This window comes from Myotis yumanensis, unplaced genomic scaffold, assembly GCF_028538775.1.
Source record: "Myotis yumanensis isolate MYYU_CA2020_CCGP unplaced genomic scaffold, mMyoYum1.0.hap1 SCAF_1, whole genome shotgun sequence".
Classification (NCBI taxonomy): domain Eukaryota; kingdom Metazoa; phylum Chordata; class Mammalia; order Chiroptera; family Vespertilionidae; genus Myotis; species Myotis yumanensis.
In genome coordinates this window covers 98,565,593-98,588,204 of record NW_027223752.1, presented here as the reverse complement: position 1 = coordinate 98,588,204, position 22,612 = coordinate 98,565,593, and the positions used below count along the sequence as shown (strand labels likewise).

Genomic DNA, 22,612 nt, shown 5'->3' with positions numbered 1-22,612 from the left:
CACTCTTTGCTTCAATGAGTTTGACTCTTAGATTCCACATATAAGTAGTATTTGTCCTTTTGTGACTAGCTTTTCTCACTTGGCATAAAGTCCTCAAGGTCCATCCATGTTGTGGCAATTGCAGGATTTCCCTCTTTATTCTTATTAAGAAATTCTTTATTGTTTAAAGTATTACATGTGTCTCCTTTTCCTCCCATTGATTTCTCCCAGCTGTTCCCACCCCCCAGGACATGTCCTCACCCCCCTACTGTCTGTGTCCATGGGTTATGCTTATATGCATGCTTACAAGTCCTTTGGCTGCTTTCTTATCCCCTTCCCTATTATTATTATTATCACTATTATTATTATTGATTTTAGAGAGAAAGGGAGGGAGAAAAACATTGATTTGCTGTTTCTAACTTATGCATTCATTAGTTGATTCCTGTTTGTGTCCTGACCAGGGATCAAACCTGGGGTATCAGGATGACCCTTTAACCAACTGAGCTGACCTGCCATGCCAGGGCCCTTCCTCTTTACTAAAGCTGAATAATATTCCATTTTGTGTATATACCACATTTTCTTACCCATTCACCTGTCAATAGACATGTAGGTTATTTGCATAGCTTGGCTATTATAATAATGCTATAATGAACATGGGAGTGCAGCTATGTCTTTGAGATCCTGATTTCACTGTTTTTGGATAAACACCCAGAAGTGGGATTGCTGGATCATATGGTAGTTCTATATTTAAAATTTTTGAGGGACCTTCATACTGTTTTCCATAGTAGCTATAAGAACTATAAGTTCTTTCTATGAGGTCCCTTTTCCTCCAGTATCTACAGACGATGCACGCAGTATCTCACTGTTTCTTTTTTCTCTCATTTTTTTCATTGTTTCTTTAGCTTAAAGAGTTACTTCCAGAATGTTCCTCCTCATAAACATGTCATCATTTAAGTGATGAGTTTATCCAATATGATGAAACTGCCATAGTCAAGGAGAGAAGCAGTCCAGAACTCTGAATTATTAGCTGCTGCCTGTTTTCTAAGGCAGAAGGGAGAAAGTCAGCATCTGAGCAAGGCCTGTCCTTTGGCCTTTACCTCTGGGTTCTTGATTCCTTTTCCATGATTCCTCCCTACCAGACTCCCAGATTCCTTTAGATCAGCGGTTCTCAACCTGTGGGTCACAACCCCTTTGGGGGTCGAACGACCCTTTCATAGGGGTTGCCTAAGACCATCGGAAAACACATACATAATTACATATTGTTTTTGTGATTAATCACTATGCTTTAATTATGTTCAATTTGTAACAATGAAATTGGGGGTCACCACAACAAGGAACTGTATTAAAGGGTCGCCGCATTAGGAAGGTTGAGAACCACTGCTTTAGATTAACAGAAATGCCTGGGGCCTTCTCTTATTAGCCTTTAACTTCATGTCCCCAGACTGATCATCCCATGGCTGAACCTGACCCTGAACTTGTCAACTGGATAAGGAAAAGCACTTAGATTTATCATAGTTTAAAATGAAGTATCTGGCCTTGAGCAGGTACAGGAAATACTCTGCTTCTGAGGAAAACCTTAAAGGTACTGGGAACAGACCATTAGGTGTCTCCTTACTGCCCCCGCCTGGTGAAAGTGGGGACTGCTGGGAGGAGAAAAATAAAGCTAAAAATGTAAATTCAATTCACACCTACTTGAATTATTTAAAGATCTGTACTTTTACCCTCACAGGCCCTAAAAGTTATAGCCTTCCTTTCCAATGAGAAATACAAGTGAGATGAAGCTATCTACACCTGTAATTTTTTTAAAAAAATTATTTTTACTGATTTCATAGAGGAAGGGAAAGGGAGAGATGAAAACATCAATGCTAAAAGAGAATCATTGATTGGTTGCCATCTGCACGCCCCACACTGGGGATTGAGCCAGCAACCTGGGCATATGTCCCGACCAGGAATTGAACAGTGACCTCCTGGTTCATAGGTCGACACTCAACCACTGAGCTGCGCTGGCGGGGCTACACCTGTAATTTTAATGTTCCCTTAAAATACCCTCATTTTACAAGTGTGTGAAAATCCCTGCCCTCCCTACCAGAAGGCATTTATACAAAGGATGTGTTTAAGTTTATGATTATTAAAAGAGATGAAGGAAATCCTTGAATACTTCCAATTGTTATCTGCCTTTTTAAAATTAGAGGGGTGTTGAAGATTTTTTATTTAAGATCCCATGGGGAATTAAAATAGTAATTTCTCCTTAGGTAAAGAGGTAATTTGATGGATTTTGCTAGTTTTTTTAAATAACAATTAGGACTATTTGGAACTGCCTTAAGTAGTTATATTTAGTAATTGTGTGGATATAAAATATTTTTAGAACTATTGAAACAGAACATTAGTGGAACGTACATTATCACAAGAATGATCATTTCTTTCTCCTTCAGAGTTTGGTATTTACTCATTTCTTATTAAGTTGGAATTTTGAATATCATTTCAAATTTACCTCTATCTTCAAGAAATGTGCTTAGTTTATCTAAATATTGAAAGTGACCTTGAAGACAAATGTTGAAACAGAATTTTCAAAAGTTTCCCCCAAATGTATAAGTTAAAGAAAATGATTTTCCCCCCATAAAATATATTTTTATTGATTTCAGAGGAAGGGAGAGGGAGAGAAAGATAGGAACATCAATGATGAAAGAGAATCATTGATCAGCTGCCTCCTGCTTGCCCCACGTGGGGGAATCAAGCCCAAACCTGTGACCTCCTGTTTCATAGGTCGATGCTCCACTGGGTCATGCCGGCCAGGCAGAAAATGATTTTTTAAAATAGTCATATTTGAGCAGCTAAGAAAAAGGAGCATGACCTAAGAAAACCTTGGATGAAATTGTTCAGGTGTTGTTCACACTTAAGAAAATGTCATCATATGAATGAGAAATTGTAATCAATTCCAGATTGAAAAGTGCCCCCTCACTCCCCCAGCCCCAAATGCCATTCATTCCCTCCTAAGAGGAGTAGGTATGACTGTAGGTCAGGTAATTTGGTAGCAGGTTTTAAAGTTCACTTAATCCATTCATGCACCAAAAGGAAGCAAACATACTTGCCATTTTCCTGCAACTCTGCCCATTCTCAGCGTTCTCTGCAACTACAGGACTACTCATTGCTCCTAGGAAAGCCAGCCCTCCCCTTGTGCATTACTTCCCATCCTGCCTGGACTGTTGTAGAACCTTGTTTCAGCAATTCTTCTCCGTCTTTGTTGGTTATCCCCTACCCCCAATCAACATACAAGCATCCTGTTATTTCCTCTGTCTTATAAAAGCCTCCTACTGATCCTATTCTAATTATCACTCACACATTTCTCCATCCTTTTTGCAGCAAAACTTGAAAAAAAAATTGCATACATTCACTGTCTCCATTTTTTCTCCTCTAATTTTGTCAGTCAATATTTTACACTCATCATTTCACTGAAATGGCTCTCATCAAATTCACCAGTGACCACTATGTTCAGCATCCGATGGCTGATTCTCATTTCAAAACTTATGGGACTCAGTGAAACAAAGAAGCAACTCCCTCCCTGCTTCTTCTCAGCCTCATTTGCTCGATCTTCCTTATTCACTGGGCTCCTAATTCAGTCCTTTGATACTCTTTCTATAAACACTACTTTCTTCAGGAATCTCCTCCAGTCTCATGACTTTAAGTTCCTTCTGTAAACTGTATCCCAAATCTGTGTCTGCCCTGTACTATCCAATAAACTCCAGACTGTGTGCATCCAGCTGCCTACTTCACATCGTCACTAGGATTTCCGGATTTCTAACAGACATCTCAAAACAAAATTCCTGATCTTTCCCCCTAAAGATCATGTCCTCCCATAAAAATAAAGGTCTGTCCATTTCCTAACCCTTGGAAAGGGTGAGTGTGACCTTGTTTTGAAAAAGGGTCTTGATAGATATGATTAAGAATCTCTAGATGAGCTCATCCTAGATTACCTAGGTGAGACCTAACCCCAATGAAGTCTTTCCAGGTGACTTTGATATATCACTAACTCTACTCTCATCCTCTGAGAACCCCCATTTCTGGTATTTTGTGGTAATGGAAACAAGAAAAGCCACACACACACACACACACACACACACGCTCCACTATCATTTCTTTAGATTTGAATTAGAATTCAGAATATGTCCCATAAAGATCACGATCTCTTATGAAAATAATTTAGGAAAAGCAGGATATAAGGTCACAATTATGAACTGTATGTTGTAGCTATAAGATAGACTTTATATAAATTATTTCCAGACAAAGAGATGTAAGACTATTTTCTCTAAGCCCATATCTGGTGTCAGCCATAATTAAAACAAGTGTGAAAATCTGAGATAATGTATGGTACAAAAAGATTTTTAATCTTTCAGCCTGAACTAGGAACTAAAAGAGATTATGTATGAAGCCGAGAGAAGATGAAAGGATAAAATGAATTGTCTGGATTGAGAAACATCAAGAGGACTCAGGTAAATTACCTAGCACTACATGAAGTCAACCAACAAACCTTAGATCAGTGGTTCTCAACCTTGGCTGCCCATTAGAATCACCTGGGAATCTTTTTAAAATCCTGATTTCTGGGCCTCATCCTCTGGAAATTCTTTCTTTGTTACTAATGTTGTGGCCCCACCCCATAACAAAGAAACAGAATTTCTGGAGGATGAGGCCCAGAAATCAGGGTTTTAAAAAGATCCCCAAGTGATTCTAATGTGCAGCCAAGGTTGAGAACCACGGCCTTAGATTCTTCTTAAGGACCTAATTTGTGCAAGGCTGTCTACAAAATACAGGGGAAATAGAGGGGGTGTGGGCAAGCATTCATGGTAGCAGAAGGTTCTCAGCTAGTTGGAAGAAAGGCAGTAAGTAGCTGGTGAGGGCTTAACAATCTGCACAAGGAATTTCTCCACAGGCAGTGTGTGCACAGAGGGGAGAGAGTGGAACCAGGGACTCTGCTGGGGAAAGAAGGGTTTGTTCTAAAGCTAAACTGCCCAAGAATGAAGGGACCTATCCATCTCCCAAGAAAATTTTGTGCTTCCATGGCCCTTCATGTATATTTCATTTTTCCATTAATTATATTAACATATTTAAAAATATAACAAATATTTAAATGGTTCAGTGTTTTGTGATCAAATACATATGCAGTGGAAAAAATTGAAAATATAGAATTTTAACAAATTCACTCATGCTCCTAGTCTCTAGAAGAAAGTCATTTAGATTTTTGTGCATTTTTCTCCATTCATATATACTTGGAATACACGCATATATATATTTTATAAAATTGGTATTTTTTTGCCTTGTATTACAGCATAAGAATTTTACCATCAATATTCTTTAAAAACACAATTTCCTGGGTTGTAGATTATTTTTTTTCTCCCTAGCTTTACTGAGATGTAATTGACAAAATTATATATAAAGTGTACAAGGGGATAATTTATGTATACGTTGTAAAATGATGACAAATTAACATATCATCTGTTATCTGTGTGTGGTGAGAACTCTTACGATCCACTCCCTTAGCAAATTTCAAGTATATGTTGTTATTAATTAGTTGCCCTGCTGTACAGAATTTACTCATCTTTTACATGAAAGTTTACAGGCTTTGACCAACATTTGCTTATTTTCCCCTCCCCCAGCCCATGGCAACCATCTCTACTCTCCATTTACAGATACAGTAATTTAAAATTAATTGTTTTTCAACCATTTGACAGTAATCATGAGCATTGATAAGAAAACTCTGGGTTTGATCTATTTTAAAGCCTTAGCCAATTACGTAGGAAAGGAAACAAACAGTCCTGCCCTGGCTAGTGTGGCTCTGTTGGTTGGAGCGTATTACCATACACTCAGAGGTGGCAGGTTCAATTCCTGACTAGGTCACATACCCAGGTTGTGGGTTCGGGGGACATACTAGAGACAACTAATTGATGTTTCTCTCTCTGTTCCTCTCTCCCTAAAAACAAACAAAATAATAAACATATCCTCTCCTGAGGATTAAAAAAAAAAAGAAAAAATACATATTGCTGGCACAGTATTTGTTTCTCTTCCTGGATTGAATCACAATAAATGCTTCAACACAGCAAATAAGCTTAACTTTGATGTTCCTTGGGAAATACCTCCTGTTGCCTGAAGGAACTGACCTCACCAGGGCACAGCCTCCTCAGGCTGTATTCACTAATTCTCTGCATTCTAACAAACTGCATTTTTGAATGCAACTATCATAGGGCTTACAGAAAATAAATCACTATACCAAGATAAACACACCTCAATGTGAAGTTTTAAAGTGCTTCCAGGAAGCCAGATAATGGTCTATTTATTAATAGCTCACTTAAAGATATTCTACATGGATTTTATCAAATACTATGATCACAAATACTCAATGACAATCACCTGATTCTTCAAGGATCTTTCAAGGCACTTGGGCTTTTTTGTTTTGCTGGGCCCAGATGTCAGTAAACAGAATGGTCAATATGTAAAAGAAAAACTCCTGGAAAAGTTTATTTTAAGAACAAGTTCACTTTTCTTCCTTCCCTTGCCTTTCCCAGCCCGCTGCACCGTTCCTTTAGTCCTGTGGTTCTGACTTTAGTGGATAGCCACTTAGGGTGCTTAAGGGAGTCCCTAGTCCCATGCTCCCCATATTGACTGCAGATCTGGGGTGGAGCCCAAGATTTTGCCTTTGACAAGAATCCCTAAGTGATTCTAACACAGGTGAGCTGGACCTGGTTGCTGAGAAACACTCCTTTAAGAACAGCTCTTCCTCCTGGATCACGTGAACGACACCAACCTCTAATTACCCAACATTTTATCATATATATAAATCTTCTTAAAGATAATTTCCTCAAGCACATCTTGATTTCAGTAGGCCTGCCACCAAGGAAATCATCAGTCTTCAAGATTTGATCTACATCGGAAGTTGTTCAGATTTAGGTATCACTAGTGTATTAAAAAAAAAAAAAAGTTCGACAGCATGTTCATCTCAGAGGTTTCCAACACATTTTATTTTGCAGACCACTGGATTGTAGTTTTTGAGGACCAACATCTGTATAAATCCCTATAAAATGTCCAATTAACTTCAGTTCTGTAGCAGCCTCTCAGGTACTGCACACCATTCTATGGCTTGAGCTCGTGACACATGCCAGACAGGCTGCTCTTGGGCTTCCAAAAGGGGGAGTGTCCACGGTAAAGCCTCTTCCAGGGCTTTCTCTCCCCAGTGGCTGTTTCCTTTGGCAAGAAGTTGATGGGTTCACATGACTCGGGGGCCTGTATGTAGGAAGCATTTGGAAACTTGCAGCGATGTGGTGCTTGTTCTCTTATGCAGACACTTGAGGGGTCAGTGCACTTGTGCTTAATGACAGGAATCCCTCCAGATCGCTTAGTAGGTTACAATATAAGGAAGCCTATGCTTCTAAGTAACACAGATAAACACCTTTTTAGATCGCCTATTTTTTCTAGAACTACAAAATTTAATTCAAGAAAATATAGGTCCCATGAAAGACTTAAAAGTTTTATAAAACTAAAATCTAGTTTTCCCCAATAAATTGTACTTTAGCCAAAACCCTCCCAATGCTTCTAAAATAATACTAAAAGGGGAATCTGTTATACAAGAGCAATAAAAAAAAATTAAATATTTACTTGAATAACAAGTTTAAGTTCGAGCTGCAATGTTGGCAATGCAGACTTTTAACACATCACAAAAAGCGTGCACAAAATAGTTCTGGCGCAAAGGACAAAGTAATGCTCAGAATCAGGTTAAATAGCTGCTGATTTTAAGAAAACAAAAGGCCTGAAATCACTATACAAAATATAAAATGTATTATGCACTACCATCCACAGAACAGTCTTTATTATTGATTCTATTTAAAAATTATTTGTGTAATTATATATTGAATTGTAAATGAATATTATACATGAACCCTCCCCCCCTTTTAGAAGGCAATTTCTTGTTGCACTATAGAACATCTAAATACATTGCAAAAATTATCCTGTTTTTGCTATTGATAAAGAATGCAGTTAATGATATTACTGTAAATATTAGGAAGGCTACAAAAAAGAAAAAAGAAAGACAATTTCCTTTTTATCTTCTAAGTGCTTTCCATGCAGAGTTAAGCACCTGCCTTGTTTAACTGAATGCATATTGGGAAACATCCTGGGTCAAAGAGATGCTCTTGAATTAGAAGACGAGGCTTTACAAATCAAAACTCAAAGGAATCATGCAACCTTCTATCTACTGGGATACCACTGTGTCACCAATTCCATCTTTCCAGAATACCTTTCAAGACACTTAAAAAAGATCAAACTGATGATAAATATACATGAAATGAAAGACACAAACTGCAATTTGACACTACGACTGGTAATGTCTGTGCTATGTGAAAGCACCTTTAAAAAGAGCCTATGCGGCAAGAGATAAGTGTCTAAAGATTCAAAATGAATCAACAGTATTGGATAACAATATAATTCTCAACTCAGAAGCTGCCTCAAGATTAGGTGCATCTTCAGTTAATGTAACAGGAAAAAAAGGCAATGGATTTTATCTTATTAATTGCATCCATTCACAAATAGACCTCAGGTCACCAGATGTGTAGACACAATGAGATTTTGTTGTTGTTGTTTATAGTCTTTAATTGAAATGCTGATAAAGGAAATAGATCTATTTAAAAACAAAACCAAATAGCTATTTCGGTCTAGATTAAGAGGTGGCACCAGGTGTGGGATTCACATTTTGAGTGGCCACCTGTGGTGCGACTTCGATGATCCGGGGTTTGTCTATGATTCTGGCTGTACGGTTGCCCTTCTCTACGATCCCAATAATCCATGCTTGGTGACCTTCACCATATTTGGGAGACTTTATCTCTGCACAGAACCGAGCTGCTTGCTCACGTGGTAAACAGATTAGAAGGCCTCCTGGCAAAGAAAAAATGATTATCATTAGTTGTGTTGCCCTGTGAGCAGTTTCTCCGTCACTATCTTTCCAAAAAAATCTTGCAGATCTATGCTCAACCAAGAACTTCTATCTTCAAGCTGCCCCTTCCAATGAAGCCTGTGCTGTTCTGCCTTCATCTATTCCAGATTAAACTGTAATTAAACTGTTTCTTGGAAAACTTCTACTATAATAAAAAACATATATACAATAACGAACTTTAAACTGTGAAGATGACTTACTTGTGAACCACTGCTGTGTAGTAGGTGTTTGAGGTCTCAATCACATATGTGGTAGCTATTTTTTCCTACCACAGGGAAAGAAATACTTAAAAACATAAGCTTCCACCTGGCCGGTGGAACCAAGTGGTCACGGTTCAATTCCAGGTCAGGGCACATGCCCAGGTTGCAGGCTTGATCCTCAGCAGGGGGTGTGCAGGAGGTAGCTGAGCCATGATTCTGTCATCATTGATGTTTCTATTTCTCTCTCCTCCTCCCTTCTTCTCAGAAATCAGTAAAAATGTATTAAAAACAAGTTTCCTTTTTAAAAAATCCTCACCTGAGGATATGTTTTACTGTCTTTTAGAGAGGGAGGGAGAGAGAGAGAAACATCAATGTTACCTCCTGTATGCACTCGGATTGGGAATGGAACCCACAACCTAGGTATGTGCCCTCACCAGAGTTGAACCCACCTTTTGGTGTACAGAACTCTGATCCAACCAACTTAGCCACCCAGCCAGGGCCTGGCCCCTAAGTTTTTGTTTCTTCAGTTTATTCTGGGATATCTTTTTCTCCTGTGCAACCTCCTCTTCTGGTTTAGGAACAATCTGCTCTATAAGTTCTGCACCCCATCTTGGGAGCTTTGTTCACCTGGATGTGCACAATTACCAGAGAATCCACATCTAAACCCTTAAGTTCAGCATTACTCTCTGCACTTTCAAGTATGTGTGGCAAAAATTCAGCACTCTTTATAGAAAGTGAACACGAAGATTTGAACCTCTTGATTTGCATCGTTTTGTGGGGTTTTCTGGGAGAAGTGAATAGTGAACCATTTTTACAGGTCACCTTAGGCCACTTTTGAGAAGAGGAAGCAGACTTTGCTTCTTTCTTAAAGACAGGATTTTCTATTAAACTGAGAGATTTACCAGAGAACCACAACCCTTCTGCAAATAGGTCATACAAGACTGACATGTGAGCAGGGCTTTGTGGTCATTGCCTCTGGCTGCACTCCAGAATCTTTTGAGAAGCTGTTATAATTATTGATGACCAGGCCCACCCGTCTGACTGAACTGGGTTTCCTAGGGAACAGGTCTAGGTGTGTGTGTGTGTGTGTGTGTGTGTGTGTGTGTATTTTTAATTGATTTTAGAGAGAAGGAGGGTGGGGGGAGAGGGAGAGAGCCAACCAAGTAAGAAATACTAATGGGCTGCCTCCTGCACCTGCTCCAACTGGGGATGGAACCCACAACCTGGGTATGTGCCCTGATCTGGAATATGGGATGATGCTCCAACCAACTGAGCCACACCAGCCATGGCTAGGCATGCATAATCCCTAGATAATTCAACTCTTTTGCCAGGATAGGGAAATTACTGAGGTACAATAAACCCTCCATTTTGTGGACCTTGATTTAACAGACTGGATTTAAGGGACAAAATTTCTGGTCCGTATGTCATATGTGAAAATTAACACTCTGTTAATTTTAAAGTGCTTTAACTAAGATTTGCTTATAATTACATTAACGGGGTTTTTTGTTGTTATTAATTCACTATTACTTTATTTCATTTTTAAAAATATTTTTTTATTGATTTCAGAGAGGAAGGGAGAGAGAGAGAGAGAGAGAAATAGAAACATCAATGATGAGAATCACTGATGGGCTGCCTCCTGCACGTGCCCTACTGGGGATCGAGCTCGCAGCCCGGGCATGCGCCCTTGACCAGAATGGAACCCAGGATCCTTCAGTCCTCAGGCCGATGCTCTAACCACTGAGCTAAGCCATCTAGGGGAATTCACTATTATTTAAAACAAATTTTTGCAAATAGGTCATATGTTGGAAAAAACACTGACATAAATAAATATTACATGTCTACAACTATAGTCTACATATTGAAATCCAAGAGTCATAGCTCATAAACACTTGGTGAATGATTAGCATGTGATCAACACTGCATAGCACATAGCATGACTTTATACAGCAGTTTTTAAAAAATAGTTTTATTGATTTTTAGAGAGAAAAAGAGGGATAGAAACATCAATGTTCAGAGATAATCATCAATTGGCTGCCTCCTGCACGCCCCCTACTGGAGATCGAGCCTACAACCTAGATATGTGCCCTGACCTGGAAGCAAACTGTGATCTCCTGACTCATGGATTGACGCTGGGCATATGCAGCCCAGCAGTGTTAACATGTTGGGGCCGATGTTCCCACGTGTGCTAAGATGCCCCAGCTGTGAGCATTTGTTTACTCACAGTGACTGGTGAATGTACACATTCACTAGACCTATTCAGTTAAATTAAAAATTACTGTAATACATATAGAAAACTTTTCTGTTAAGCTTTTCATACATACTTAATTTTAATTAAAAAAATCTATAAAAACAGGTAAACTGATTTTGTCAATTTTTTCACATATGGTTTGGAAAACCTACTTTACTATTATCAAGGAAAGAAAATAAAAATAAGAGACTGAAAAAAAAAAGAGGATGACTTAAAGGATAAAATACAAGAGTGAAGGGGGAAGGGAGAAAAATGGGTCAAAAGAAAAAATGGCACGTTGGAAACATACTATACTATTTCATTGTTAAAGCAATTTTAGACTTTTTTACCCCCAAGGAAAAAACAGCCTGTTCAGTGTAAACTATGATTATTAATTATTTTAAATGGCAGGTTTCCAATGAAAACTGAGTAGTGACTTATTTTTCCCCATAATCTTCCTTCTTCCCATTCTGTCACCAAACACAGGGAACAATGGACTTAAACAAGACTGCTCCATCGCACACAGGATGGCGGGAGATTGGTAACCTACAGCACAAAGGGGCTGAGAACATCTGTTGCTAAGACCACCAAGGTTATCAGCACTGACCTCACACAAAATGGGGTCATGCTCATGTGTTTGGCTTCTTCTTTCTCATGAAACTTTCCATTAGCCTCACTAGTTTTTAATCCTCAGATTTGGGCCCAGGATCCTTGTACCTGATGTCTCCGGGCAGGTCCCATGCATGAGGCCAAACATGTTTCCACAGGCCTTGCTCACAGCAGCCATCTTGGCCAGGACAGGGAGGTTGTGAATCACAAAGGACACCTCGTTCCTCTGCTGCTTAGCCAGGTTCTGTGCGTGGCCCAGAATTCCAAAGCCAGTGATGTCAGTGGCAGCGTGGGCATTGAATGTGTGCATGAGTCCAGCAGCTAAGAGACCAGAAAAGAAATTTATTATCTGGTGTAATAAATGGAGACTTTCTGAGAAAAACAAACAAAATCACCCCATTTTCCTCAAGTCAAAATCTTAAATACACTTTGATCTCAAAATTCCTAATTGTCAGGGAGATTGGCATATCAAAATGAAAATGTAATTTTGAAAAATCAACAAAATCCATAGTGAAATTTTAAAAGTTTATTTCAATTTCAACCACTTAGAACTATCAGCTGCTTCAATTAACAGTAACTTCTTAGTAAGCTAAAAAATCTGTATGGAAAAATTACAATCACAACAAAAGGTAAGCCTGTCTAAACCATCCTAAAATCAAAGAGGAGGACTTTTTTTTAAAGCACAATTTACTGATTTTTAAAGAGAGGGAGAGGAAGAAACATTGGTGCAAGAGTACATCAATCAACTACCTCCTGCACGCCCCCTACTGGGGGATTGACACAGCAACCCAGGCATATGGGCCCTGATCAGGAATCAAACTGGCAACCTTTTGGTGCAAAGGACAATGCCCAACCAACCGAGCCATACCATCCAGGGCAAACAGGACTTTTAAAGACTGACCTAAATTCCAGGCAATCTCGCTGTAAGTGGAAAGTTAATTTCTTACTTAAAAAAAAAAAATTATTGATCTGAGAGAGGAAGGGAAAGGGAGAGAAACACCAAAGATGAGCATCACTGATCAGCTGCCTCCTGCAAAACCCCTATTGGGGATTGAGCTTGCAACCCGGGCAAGTGTTGACCAGGAATTGAACTTCAACCTCCTGGTTCATAGGTTGATGTTCAATCACTGAGCCACACCAGCCAGGCTAATTTCTTATTTTTTAATTTTAAAAAATTCTCTTTGTTTTTGGAGTTTTAAGTTTATAGAAAATTGAGTGGAAAGTGCAGAAGTTTCCATATACCCCCTTTCTCCTATTAATATTTACCATTAGTGTGGTACATTTGCTATGTGATGAGCCAATATTGATACATTAACTGAATTTCATAGTTCACATTGGGGTTCACTCTTGATGTCTACACTAGTAGGTGTTGATAAAGGCATATGTAACATGTATCCATCATTACATTATCATACAGATAAGTTTCACTGCCCTAAAAATCCTGTGTTCTACCTATCCCTCTCTCTTACTCTTGCTAACCACTGATCTTGTTACTGTCTGTAGTTTTACCTTTTCCAGAATGTCATATAGTTGGAATTATGGTGCTTGGTCTTTTCAGATTGGCTTCTATGACTTAGTAATATGTGTAGGGTTCCTCCAAATCTTTTTGTCGTAACAGCTCATTTCTTTTTAGCTATCAATAATATTCCATTGTTTGGATGCACCAGTTTATCAATTCACTTACTGAAGGATCTCCTTTCAAGTTTTAATAATTATAAATAAAGCTGTGACAAACAACTTGTGCAGATTTCTGAGTGGACAGAAATTTTCCATTCATTTGGGTAAATACTAAGGAGCACAACTGCTGGATAATAGTATATTTAGTTTTGTAACCAACCACCAAACTGGCTTCCAAAGTGGTTGCTCCATTTTGCATTCCCATCAGCAAGGAATGAGAGTTCCTATTGCTCCATATCGCTGTCAGCATTTGGTATTGTCAGTGTTAGGCTTTTAAGTAGGCATGTAGTAGTATCTTGTTTTAAATTGCCATTCCCTAATTACATAGACTACCAGTCCTTTTCAGAACTGTGTTTTGCAAAGATCTTCTTCAAGTCTGTGCCTTGCCTTTTTATTCTCTTAGTGTCATTCACAGAAGTTCTTTGTATGAATGAAATCCAACTTCAATTTTTTTCTTTTATGGATAGTACTTTTGGTGTTGTATCTAAAAGGCATCACCAAACCCCACGTCACCTAAATTTTCTTGTTATCTTCTAGGAGTTCACCAGTTTTGCCTTTTACATTTAGGTCTATAATCCATTTTGAGTTAATTTTTATGAAAGGTATAAGGCTTTTATCTATAATCATTTTTTGCCTGTAAATGTCCAGTTGTTTCAGCACTATTTGTTGAAAAGACTATACTTTCTCCACTGAATTACCTTTGCTCTTTTGTCAAGGATTAGTTAACTATACTTATGGGAGTCTATTTCTGGACTCTCTAGTAGCCTCACCTGAGGATATTTTCCCATTTTTAGAGAGTGTGGAAGAGAGAGGAAAGACAAAAATACTGATGTGGGAGAAACATATTGATTGGTTGCCTCCTGAACGCACCCTGACCAGGGCCCCAGCTGGGGAGAAGCCTGCAACTGAGGTACGTGCCCTTGACCAGAATTGAACCCAAGACTGGTCCACAGGCCGTCGCTCTATCCACTGAGCCAAACCAACTACGGCTAGATATGTTTTTCTATTCTTTCACCAATATCACACCGTCTTGATGACTGTAGTTTTAGCTGCCACTGATGTTTACTACATCAAAGGGATAGCAAAAAAATAGCAAATATGTAATTCAATCATTCTTCCTGCATTTATTAGATGTGACTCTTCTATAAAGAATTTTTTAAAAATGTATTTGCTTTTCTCCAAAGCACAGCATATACAGGAACAGTAAAATGTGTGGTTGATTCCTTTTATTTATTTTCAAACAAGTTGGTGCCCAGCAACTTCCAAATGTGACCAAAAACATTTTCATCTCTATGATGTCATTGATTTTTAGATCCTTGATCTACTTAACTGACTGTGTCACTCTTCTGAATACTCAGGTTGCCCAGCCTTCCAATTTGACTGGTGGGCGCCTCTGAGTTATGGGAAGTGACGTAACAACAGCTGTTGGTAACACCATTACTTTCAGGCATAGGATGTCCTAGGCTTATCTTTTGTATTTCTAGACCCAGTTAGAATCAGCCATTTCCCCAAGGAATCCTAGCATTTTTTGTGGAAAATGATAATTTTCAGATCAGAATGATGGCAGTAGGTGTTCATTACTAATGGGTTATCATTGCTTCAGACCTTTTCGATAGACTTGGAAGTAAGTTTTTGTTGTTTTTTTGTTAATCCTCACTCAAGGATATTTTTCCATTGATTTTGAAAGAGTGGAAGGGAGGGGGAGAGACAGAGAAACAATGATGTGAGAGAGACACATCGATTGGTTGCCTCCAGCACGAGTTCTGACCAGGCCTGGGGATTGAGCCTGTAATCGAGGTACGTGCCCTTGATTGGAATCAAACCCAGGACCCTTCAGTCCCCAGGTTGACACTCTATTCACTAAGCCAAACCAGCTAGGGCAATAGCATTTTAGAGGGGAAAATAATGCTGAGTTTTTATTGATAATTCCAAATTAAAGATTACAATTTTTACTTAGATTCTTTCATATAATTCTTCCCCACGTGGTTTTGTCATTAAGTTGATATATATTAGGCAACTTAAAAAAAAAGTGGTTTGGATTTGTAAAATGTGCTCTTTTTTTATTTAAAAAAAATTTTTTTTATTTGGAAGATTCTCAGCCTAACCAGATAGTTACTTTATTTTTTTTAATTAAAAATTTTAACCTATAGAAAATGACATAAAAAATTCCAAAGTCAAACTTATAAAGCAATGCATGTTCAGAGTCTGCTTCCTCCCTAATTCCTCTTATATGTAACAATTTTTACTAATGATTTGTTTCCATTGCTTCTTTTTGAAAGTATAAAACACTCATTACTTCATATTCATATGAATACACAAAATATAGCATACTGTATACATCATTCTGCCCTTGCTTTTTTCAGTTACTCATATCCAAGATAGCTCCCTAGTAATAAAGACCTCTCATCCCTTTTCAAGCTACATGTGTAAATACAGACTAGATAATTCAGCTACCTATCCATGGACATGTGGATTGTTTGAGCAATTCTAGATAGTGCTTCAATGAATGGCCTCATTTTATATTTTGGCCATTGTAACTTTGTGACATTCACAGAAGTGGGACTGATAGGTTAAATAAATGTATGCTTAATTTTTGCTAGGTATTACCAAATATTCCTCCACAAGCATTTTGCCATGTTTATCCCTACCAACAACGTATAAAAAATAAGGATGGGGAAACATAAATACAGGTAAAAATAAATCCACTACCAATCACTTTCCCACTGTCAAATTACTCAATTTGAAGGACAAAAAAGGAAAAACACTCCTTAAATAGTTTAAGTGACACAGGAAGAAATGAAAAGCCTTGGTTGCAAGTGCTGAGGCACCTGAGGACAAAGAATTAAATAATTACTATTCAACTTTGGAATATAGCCAAAAAACTATTCCTGGAATAAAGGAAAAACAATTTATGGGAAAAATCTTACCCCCAAATCAATTGCTCAAAAGTAGGCAAAAGATAAATTAACTATGATATATTTCTCTGATAGAACATTTAGCCATTAAAAACTATGTGTACTATGCCGAAACCGGTTTGGCTCAGTGGATAGAGCGTCGGCCTGCGGACTGAAAGGTCCCAGGTTCGATTCCGGTCAAGGGCATGTACCTGGGTTGCGGGCACATCTCCAGTGGGAGATGTGCAGGAGGCAGCTGGTCGATGTTTCTCTCTCATCGATGTTTCTAACTCTCTATCTCTCTCCCTTCCTCTCTGTAAAAAATCAATAAAATATATTTAAAAAAAAAAAAACTATGTGTACTAGAATTATAATGTAGAAAAAAAGAGTTAGTAATATCCTATCTAATAAAGAGGTAATATGCAAATTGACCATCACTCCAAACACATAAGATGGCTGCCCCCATGTGGTCAAAGATGGCTGGCAGGGGAGGGCAGTTGGGGGGGACCAGGCCTGCAGGGGTGAGCAGTTAGGGGTGACCAGGCCGGCAGGGGTGGGCAGTTGGGGGGTGACCAGGCCTGCAGGGGAGGGCAGTTGGGGGGTGACCAGGCTTGCAGGGGAGGGCAGTTGGGGGGGACCAGGCCTGCAGGGGAGGACAGTTGGGGGGGACCAGGCCAGCAGGGGTGAGCAGTTAGGGGTGACCAGGCCGGCAGGGGTGAGCAGTTAGGGGTGACCAGGCCTGCAGGGGAGGGTAGTTGGGGGGGGGGGGGGGGGACCCAGGCTGGCAGGAGAGGGCAGTTAGGGGCAATTGGGCCAGTGGGGGAGCAGTTAGGCATCGATCAGGCTGGCAGGGGAGTGCTTGGGGGGTGATCAGGCTGGCAGGCAGGTGAGCGGTTGGAAGCCAGTAGTCCTGGATTGTGAGAGGGATCCTAGATTGGAGAGGGTGCAGGCTGGGCTGAGGGACACACCCTGGCCCCCTGCACGAATTTCGTGCACTGGGCCTCTAGTTAAATAAATAAAAGCAGATTCCAAACACATATAAAATGTTCAACCACAAGTTTAAAATATTAACAATAAAACAAAAGTAAACCACTAAGCAACCAAACAGAAAAAAATCCCAGAAGAATACATAAAAATATTAACAGAAGCCGTTTTGGGGGCAGGGACTACGGACAATGTTTTTTTCTCTTCTTTTTTTCATTTTCTAAAAACTTTTCCATAATGAACTTTTTTTTTTTTTTACAGTAGAAAAAATGTATACAATAAACAGGAAGAGAAAACATATTAAAGCATTTTTTTAAATGTAGCACACTATTGACCAAGAAAAGTTCTCAGCAGCAACCCAAATGCCCAAAAGCAGGTGGCCAGATAAGTAAGTCACAGAGTGAAAAAATACACAGTGGAGAAGATGAAGGAAATACAGGTACACACACCAGGGATAATGCTCAGGAACATTAAACAGTAAACAGCAAGAAAAACAGATACAGATATGATTCAATGAAACAAAAAATGCAAAACTAATTTATTGCTTAAGAATACAAGTCTATGTGATAAAAACTTTAAAAGCATGAGAATAAACATTAGATTCAGAACAACGGTTACCCCTAAGCAGGAACCTACAAACTGAATGTGAGGGGCACCTACGGGCTTCCAAAGCCACACTGTGTTTCTCATATGAGATGGTAGGCACGTGGATGTTACATTGCTGTTCCTTGAGCCCTGCACATATTTTATTATTAGAGAAACACCTGTGTGGGTTGCTCTGTACAGATAATCAGGAAACAAACCAGCTTTAAAAAAATTTTTTTAAATGTTTTACTGAGCCCAGACAGTGTGGCTCAATGGCTGAGCATCAACCCATGCACCAGGAGGTCACTGGTTTGATTCCCGATCAGGGCACATGCCAGGGTTGCAGGCTCAACCCCCAGGAGTGGGCGTGCAGAAGGCAGCCAATCAGTTTCTCTCTCATCAATGTTTCTATCCGCTCTCTCCCCCTCTCTTTTCCTCTCTCTCCAAAATTAATAAAAACATTTTAAAAATAAATTAAAAAATAAAATGTTTTATTGCTTTTTTTAGGGAGAGAGGAAGACAGGAACATTGATGAGAGAGAAACCCAGGCATGTACCCTGACTGGGAATCAAACTGGCACCTTTCTTTGGTTAGTCCTCACCTGAGGGTTTTTTTTCCCATTGCTTTGTAGAGATAGATAGTGATGGGAGTGAGGGAAGGGGGAAGAGAGAAAGAGAGAGAGAGAGAGAGACACACACACAGAGACATTGATGTAAGAGACACATGGATTGGTTGTCTCTGCAGGTAGCAGTGATGGAACCCACAACCCAGATACATGCCATTGACCAGGAATCAAACCTGCGACCCTTCAGTGTGGAGGTCGATGCTCTAAGCACTGAGCCACATTGGCCAGGGCAAACTAGCGACCTCTTGGTGCATGGGACAACATTCAACTAACTGAGCCACACCAGCCAGGCTCAAACCAGCCTTTAGAATGTAAGCTCTAAGAGAGCAGGGACTTTTGTCTGTTTGTTCATTGCAGTCTCCCTAGCACTTGGAAGAGTGAAAACACACTACAGGTGCTCATTAAATAGAAACTGAGTGAAGTGAACTTTGTACACCACATGCTAGTCACTCTTTTTGGTACTTCATTGACATTTTTTCTTTTTAATAATCCTATGAATAGGATCCTGTCTTCCCCCTTTGGCTGAAAGGAAACATATAACAAATACATGTATATCCTGCTCTCAAACCCAAAGGTGTCCAAAACCAGGGACCAATACAGGAGGATTTGCAGTCACTGGCCCAATCTGGACCATGATATGTTCCTCCAGCTAAGAATGGTCTTCTGAGACTGTATGTGGCCTGTAAAGCCTAAATATTTCCCATCTTGACCCTGTTCTGAAAACTTGCCGACCCCTGCAACAGACAACCTTCCGTCCCAATACCTGTTCTGTTGAGCCTTGCCATATTCATCATCGCCTCCTGGTATGCCAACTCCACATCTTCTTGAGTGACCACTAGTTTAATTTTATTCCACTTTTCAGGCTAATATAGGAACATAGGTGAGGGAGAAAAGAGGGGGGCGGAAGAATGTGATTAACCTTTACTTCTAAGGACTGAAAGAAAAAGCCCATTTTTCTCTAGTCAACCTATAGGGAATTTTACTTTTCTAATTTTGTATGCAAAATTAAATTTTCTAACCCCCCCCCCCCACCTGTAACTATTATTTTAGGTGTCCATTAAACATATCACTGAGGTATCTTTTGTGTTCTTGACCCACATTTCTGCAGTCAAATATTATACTGCAATTTATTGGCTAGTAAAAGCAGCAGGACATACGGCTGCAGTGCGCATGCCATAAAAGGTATTGCATGGGCAGCTTCTCTGTGGTAGGGTGTAGATCTCACATAAATAGCTTTGAATGTCCTTTGGTTTGCCTCTCCATCTCTCCTATAAATCTGATGGCTTTATTTTTCATATAATTATACTGTTATTGACTTTACCTAATTCTGGATCAAAGCATCTTATAGACAAATGAATGGGGAAAGCAACTTTGATTGCATTAGCACTAAGGACAGTCGTAGTGACCACAAAGGATGTATCATAAAAGGAAGGAGAAAAAGGTGTTTCCCTTTTTCCTCAGTTGATTTTCAAAGAAGCCAGCATCATGATTATGGGTTCTTTTTTTTTTTTTTTTTTTTTAATCCTCACCAGAGGATATTTTTTCCCATTGATTTTTCAGAGAGGAAAGGAGGGAGGAGGGGGAGAGAAGGAGAAAGAGAAACATCAACGTAAGAGAGACACATCGATTGGTTGCCTCCTGCACACGTCCCTACCAGGGTTGGAGAACCTGCAACCCAGGTACGTGCCCTTGACCAGGAATTGAACCCTCGATCCTTCGGCCCGTGGGCCGATACTCCAACCTCTGATCCAAACTGGCCAGGGCATGATTACGGGTTCTTGATAGATTGTCATCATGGTCCATTAATGGCCATAATTCATGCATGCATTCATTTATCTTTTAATGATACCCAACAATCTACCACTAAATACAATAACAAGTCTATGTGTTTCTCCCTAATCCCACTGCTCCCCAATTCTTCCTCAGAGGTAACAACTGCTCTAAATTTTATACTCGTCATTCCCTTTTCTTTCAAAAAATAGTATTCTCATACATATAGAAGCCTACAATATGCTCTTTGGTTGCTTCTGACTTTTATAAAAAGGGTATTGTGCTACATAGTCTTTGGAACTTTTTTTTTTAATGCTCAAAATTGAAAAAACAAGGTATAAAAGCAAAGGAGGTGTCAGTCTGGGGGTGAGGTGGGGAGGAGAGATCCCAAACCCCTCATTTTTTATGCCCCTCTGCCACATCTGTTTCCGATTGCCTTGCTGAATTACTCAGATCTGAGTGGTTGAATTGCAAAGCAACTCTGTGGATCACTACCCTGTAATGGCCTTCCAATTAGATTTACAGATGATCGTACGTGATGAGAAATCTCCCCATCATCACTGGATGAGAAGGGAAAAATGACTAGACTGTGGCAGCCTTAGAGATATTCTCTACTCTTCATATCAATCCAACATACACTTGGTTATAAATAACATAAAATTGTTTTTCTTTTTTAACTGTTTATCAGGACTGGTAGTTTCAGATGATAGTTGTAGAAATTAAAAGCACCAAGATATGTGAGATATACCACAAATCATATTAATTTTTGAGTTGTAATCACAATGGGAAAAATATTAAATGAATTATGGTTCTAGCTCAGTGGAAAAGTGACTCAAGATAAATATCTGTGTATTCTAGATGTTCTCTCTACAAGGTAATTATTTATTAAAATGTTCTGTGTTACTATTTCAGCACCAAATAAACTAAACTCACTGCCTCACAAATTCTCTTTATGAAGCTTCGTTAAAGCCCCAAGCTGGGGCTTACCTCCGTTAAGTATTCAGTACATGATATCCTGATTTAATAAAAAAAAACAACCATGGACAATTCCTAGTATTTCTATAGGGAATGACTGATACTAAACTCCCTGGTAAAGGAGCTCCTTTTTAGAAGACAAGCTGGTGACATTTAGAAGAGCTAGACCTGAAACATGTTAAAACATGTTCAAGGGCTTCCTGTATGGATAAAAAGTGGCACTTACTCCAGGAGCAGATACATCTTAGATTAAAGAGATACGTGATCTGAATGCAATGAAAACCCTTTTCTCCAAATCCCACAAGGAAACTACCACAATCCTGAAAACTTCTATTCAGCACCCGCCCCCCCCCCCCCCGCCGGCCGCAGGCATGGCTACTCACAATATCCAACCACTGGTGCACAGCCACGGCCACTTGCGTCCCCAGGGGCTTGGTCAGAACCAGCACATCCCCAGGCACTGCGTTATCTGGCCTGAAAAAAAAGAACAAAGGCATGGTCTGGTCAAATGAACCAAGAAGGTGAACTCATCATCAGTTAAACAGGAGAAAGAAAAGGCTGGTAAAAAAACAGTGCATTTGCAAGCACTTACATTTAAGCCACAACTACCAAGTGTTGCAGCTTTGCAACTTGCTACTGAAGCTACTACTACTGAACAAAAAAACATTGAAAGAGAATAGAAGAGGCCGAAACCGGTTTGGCTCAGTGGATAGAGCGTCGGCCTGCGGACTGAAAGGTCCGGGGTTCGATTCCGGTCAAGGGCATGTACCTGGGTTGCGGGCACATCCCCAGTGGGAGATGTGCAGGAGGCAGCTGATCGATGTTTCTCTCTCATCGATGTTTCTAACTCTCTATCTCTCTCCCTTCCTCTCTGTGAAAAATCAATAAAATATATTAAAAAAAAAAAAAAAAAAGAGAATAGAAGAGTCTGCCAATTACCTATTAGATCCAGCCCTCCAATAAAATGTATAAAAAAGTAAATCACTTAGCCTTCAAAGGCAAAAGGCCTGATCAGGCCCTGATTCAGCCATGCTGGTGTGTAATTTTCAATACAGACCCACCATGCTTCTGAGGCAATAAGACTTCTGAAACAGATTGTTTCTCAGGCTGTGGGAT

General features: G+C 39.5%; 1 protein-coding gene across 4 annotated transcripts in view; it reads right to left on the bottom strand.

The window, feature by feature from the left end:
- Window positions 1-6,958: 6,958 nt before the first annotated feature.
- SEPHS1 (selenophosphate synthetase 1) overlaps window positions 6,959-22,612 on the bottom strand; it is a 29,926-nt gene continuing 14,272 nt past the window's right edge. For all 4 annotated transcript variants that reach the window (XM_070428338.1, XM_070428341.1, XM_070428333.1 and 1 more), the window contains exons 6-9: window positions 21,880-21,970; window positions 19,515-19,614; window positions 12,095-12,307; window positions 6,959-8,892 (exon numbers count right to left, since the gene is read on the bottom strand). In XM_070428338.1, the coding sequence (XP_070284439.1) occupies window positions 8,678-8,892; window positions 12,095-12,307; window positions 19,515-19,614; window positions 21,880-21,970 (619 nt within the window). In that variant the 3' untranslated portion in view covers window positions 6,959-8,677. The remainder of the gene's footprint in view (window positions 8,893-12,094; window positions 12,308-19,514; window positions 19,615-21,879; window positions 21,971-22,612) is intronic.